The sequence below is a fragment of the Monoraphidium neglectum genome (genome assembly GCF_000611645.1).
Source record: "Monoraphidium neglectum strain SAG 48.87 unplaced genomic scaffold scaffold03979, whole genome shotgun sequence".
NCBI classification, from domain to species: Eukaryota; Viridiplantae; Chlorophyta; class Chlorophyceae; order Sphaeropleales; family Selenastraceae; genus Monoraphidium; species Monoraphidium neglectum.
In genome coordinates, this window is record NW_014009650.1 from 1 (window position 1) to 4,537 (window position 4,537).

The 4,537-nt window shown below is 64.6% G+C and overlaps 1 protein-coding gene across 1 annotated transcript; it reads left to right on the forward strand.

Annotated features, from left to right (window-relative positions):
* Positions 1–2,800: 2,800 nt before the first annotated feature.
* MNEG_13680 (hypothetical protein) lies at positions 2,801–4,410 on the forward strand (the record flags this gene model as incomplete). The annotated part of the gene is made up of 3 exons (XM_014037848.1): positions 2,801–2,832; positions 3,304–3,926; positions 4,193–4,410. 3 exons carry the CDS (start codon positions 2,801–2,803, stop codon positions 4,408–4,410), a joined length of 873 nt encoding a protein of 290 aa, XP_013893302.1.
* Positions 4,411–4,537: the final 127 nt, after the last annotated feature.

Genomic DNA, 4,537 nt, shown 5'->3' on the forward strand with positions numbered 1-4,537 from the left:
GGGGGCGGGAGCGTGGTGCCAGGCTGACAATCGCCGCGTGAGCGGGCGGCATGCAGCATACACCTCGTCAGTGCCGGCCATTGCAAGACGCCTCTAAAAGCCCACCCTCGTGCTCCTGCCGCTCCCTGCTGAGCGACTGCCAGCCTACGCTGCAATTGAATGCCGCGCGCATGCGGCCCCTCTGCGTCCCCACGCACCAGGTTTGCAGCTGGCTCCAAGACCTGGGCCGTGCGAGGCGCCGCCTGCACCGGTGCATACGTCTGCTGGAAGGCCGTAATCACAGCGCGGGACCGTGCGCGCACAGGGGCCTGCGCATGCAAAACGCGCGGGCAAAGCAGATGAGTTCGCGAATCGCGAGAGCGCAAGCGCTCCATCCGCCGCACGGATGCTGCCACACACCACAGGGCTAACGCCTCTGTGTCCAGCAGATTCGATTCGGTAGTACTCGCTGACATCGGGACGATGCGCACCTGCACGCGAAAAGGACACCCGCGAAGAAGGGCCCTGCCATCCTGCCTCGTGCAGGTCGGGCTTGTCCCCCAGCCCAGGGCGCGCATGACTGATGGACGTGGCCTTATATAAGGCGTATGAGGGTGCAGTACACACCCTAGCCTAGCGTCCTCGCCCCTGACAGAAAAAGGAGCGAGCGACGTGTGACAGGCTCAAACCAATACCTTAAGGCAGGACTTCGAAGCATCTGTAAAAATGAATTGAATGAGGTGTTGCTCGCGAGGTCTAGGACTATCGTGCCGTTTGCCGCTGTCACTCACGAGCTGCCGAGCAGCTCATCGGAACTGCCCAGCAGCTCTGCAAGCACCGCCCTCCCACGTCGCTGAGTGGTATATGCCTGCTTGTAACACACAGGTGGCGCTGGCTGCTGCCGTGGTCGCTCCCTCGCCGCACGCGCCGCACGCGGCGGTTGAGTGCGCGTTGGCGCTCGACGTGGTCAACCGCGCCCCTGACGAGATGCGGCACCGCATGTGAGCTCTTTGTTCCATCTTGTTGCCAATTCTTGGGGTGGGGGCGATGTGAGTGCTGAGAGCCCGTTTGCGCTACGACGCCATGCTTGCCGCACCGCGCCGCCACGCGATTGCCATGCGTCATGCATACGGTGTGCGCCTCACCACTCCCACCAGACTCGCCGTGGCAGCCCGGCACCGTCTGTCACCTGGGGCCTTGCTTGCCCTCACAGCTGCTTCCTGACTAGCCCGCTCACTATGCTGCGGGCACGGAGGGGCAATCAGAGTTCACACACTGGTTTGTGTTCTCCTAGCTGCCCTTGGACCCGCAGCGTGTTCTCCTGGCTGCCCTTGGACCCGCAGCGTGTTGTTACAGTACAAAAAACATCACAACAAATGCCTGATCAGGATGCATGATAGCAGTGTTGGGAATTCTGGGCACCCAGTCAACCTCAAAAGTCAAAGCAAAGGCCACATGCCCCCAGACACTCGCTGATAATTGACAAGCACATGTGAAATTGTAAGCTAGTCCTGCCTTGAGAGCAGCAATCCCACGGCATTGGAAATCCGCACACTGTCTGCCTGCAAGCCAACATGCTGATGTGCAATGGCAGCCACCCCGCCGGCGGTACGCATCACCTGGAGCGCACTGCCGGTCAAGCACACCAGGCCAAGCACACGCTGCAGTGAACAAAAGCCAGACGGCGTGAGAATAGAAGTATACCTCAACTACCTTGGAGTCGTAGTCGGTCGTCCAGCTACGGTGGGGGTTCAGAACCCCACCCGCGTCGCAGTGAAGCCGCTCCGGTTGGCCCATGAGAGCAGCTGCATTGCAGGAAACCGCGCTCGCTGTGCTTCCAGGACAGTCAAGCACGCGGCGCATCCCTGTTGCCAGCATTCTTCCCCTTGTCAAGGGTCTCGAGGTCGTGTAGAATTCATAAGTAAGTCCCATTCATCCCGTGCATCAGCGTAGGCCGTCTTGCTGTGAGATCGCAGCTGGTTCGAGCCACCTACACTAGCAGAGCCTGACTCAACTTATTGATGCACATAATTCTAGCCTATTAGAAGGGTACTGGCCGGAGGAGCGTCCTGCGGAGGCTGCTTGTGACACACCCGGGATCAAACAGGCTCGTCGCGCCTGAGGTGCGGGTGACTCGTGGTCATGAAGCCTTGTACTGCTATATCGTGCACAACGCGCGCTAGGAAGGGGGCGCGTGCCTGGGGAAGGGTGCCCAAGTGGGGCTGAGGGATGGCGGGCTTAGATGCGAGGCCAGCAGAGCGGTGGATTCAGCACAGTGGAGTAATCAAAAACTTTGGACGCTGCATGGCGGGCTGTGGCTGCCGTCGGGCTGTCGCAAGAGCCACTCCCTGGAGCTGCCCAAACGCTTCACGGGCCACCCCGCAGCCACGCACAGCTATTTCATTTCTATTTTTATCTGAGCTGTTCTGCGTCGCGGGAAACGTGGTCCTGGTGGGCCAACACCGCCAGACGGGCCACCGCCCTCCGAATCGGGACAGTCCGAGGGCGGTGACACACGGCACAACCTCGCCGAACTGTTCGCAAACACACATGTTGTCACTGTGCTCGCCGTGCCGCATGTGCCTGCGCAGGCGCGCGTGCTGGATGCGGGTGCTCCGAGGAGCCGCTCTCGCGCTGCTGGTGGTCCTGCCACTGCTGGCCGACGGCGTCCGTGCCTGCGGCCAGCATGATGGGCACGCAGCGAGCTGGGACCGAGAAATCGAGGTCAAGGGACGGCGGCGGAGTCTGCTCTCTTTGAAGGGCCGCAGGTACGTGTGTGCCCGCGCCCTGGGGGGTTGGAGCGTCTGCTGGTTTGCAGGGAATGCGCGCGAGTGGTAGACCCTCCTTTCTCCTGTGAGAGCAGCAGGGCGCAGAAGCTTACGGCCGGGGCACTTGTCAGTTGAATCAGCATGCACCGGGGCAGAGGCAGCGGCAGTGGCTTGTAGCGACACTGGGGTCCCCGCCAGACGCCTAGCCTGCAGCCCCCCCGTCAGCCACAGGCGGCAGGCGGCAGGCAAAGAGGGTTCTAGCCAGCTGCAGCAGCCCCTGTTGAGTCAATGTCGAGTGCTGCTTCCGAGCAGCAGTCGCTGGAGCGAGCGGACGACAGAACCCGGTTTTCCCCCAGCACGCCGGCGCGGGCGCAGGGCGTGGCGGCCTCCTTTCTTAACGTTACAACCCCATGAGCCTGGATGGCTCCAGGAGCGGGCGACCGCGGGACGCTGTAACAATCGTAATCCTAATCCTAATCCTTCTTTCCGTCCGACCCCGCCCTGGCGCACTCACCGACCCGCACCCATGCCCCTCCCCCCCCCTCACGCCCCCAAGGTGCGGCGCCGTCCACCCATCGCCCGAGGTGCTGCGGCGCGTTGAGTTTACGCTCGCGGCCAAGCGCGCCAAGGAGGCGGCGCGCGTGTCGCGCGGCGGCAAGGGGGACGTCAAGGTGTACACCATACCCACGTACGTGTACAACGTCGTGTCGACAGACGGCAGCCGCGGCTCGGTGCCGGAGGGCGTGCTGCGCGCGCAGGTAGACGCGCTCAACCAGGCGTACTCGACGGCGGTGCTCTGGCAGGACATGAGCGAGTCGACGTCGGCGGCGTCGGCCGGCATCCAGTGGAAGTTTGACCTGCAGTCAATCACCACGGTCAAGGCCGGCGACATGTGCGACGCGGCGGTGGAGAAGACCGTCAAGGCGGCCAACCGGAAGGGGGGCAAGGGGGCGCTCAACCTGTACATAACCGACCTGTCGAGCTGCGGGCTGCTCGGCTACAGCAGCTGGCCGTGGGAGCTCGCGCCGCAGTCGGGCAAGGCGGACGCGAAGGTGCTCGACGGGGTGGTGATCCACCACGAGACGCTTCCTGGCGGCAGCTACAAGCCCTACAACATGGGGCGGACCTGCATCCACGAGACGGGCCACTGGATGGGGCTGTACCACGTGTTCCAGAACGGTGGGCGGGAGGGGGGGTTGCGGTGCGCGGGTACGGCGGCGGGCGTGGCGCCTGGGGCCGGGGAGGGGTAGGGTGGAGTGGGGCGCTTCGAGGTACGCAAGCGACACGGGCAGGCGGGGCGGCCCGGGCAAGCGGGGCGGCGGCTGCGAGGCCGCTGCGGCTCTCGCTCTCATCGGCGCGGCGCGGGCCTCTTCTCCCCCCGCGAACGAAGTTTGACCCCCTTCGTTCGCACGGCGCTCGTTTTGCACCCTCCCTGGGGGCCCCAGGCTGCAGCAAGGGCGGGGACCAGGTCGACGACACCCCCTTCCAGTCCTCCCCAACGGAGGGCTGCCCCAAGAGCCGCGACTCGTGCCCCCAGCCGGGGGAGGACCCGTTTTGGAACTTCATGGACTACACCGACGACAAGTGCATGAAGGGGTTCACGCCGCTGCAGCACAAACGGATGGCAGAGTTTTGGGAGCTCCACAGGGCCCAGCGGGACTGAGCGCCGCGGCCGCGCGGCGGCGGCGCGGGCCGGACGCCGCGCCGTGGCCGCCGGCGGCGCGGCCACCTGAGCGGCACCTGTGTGCAGCCGCGCGGCGCCTCGCGCGCGGGCAGGGGCAGGCAGGCGG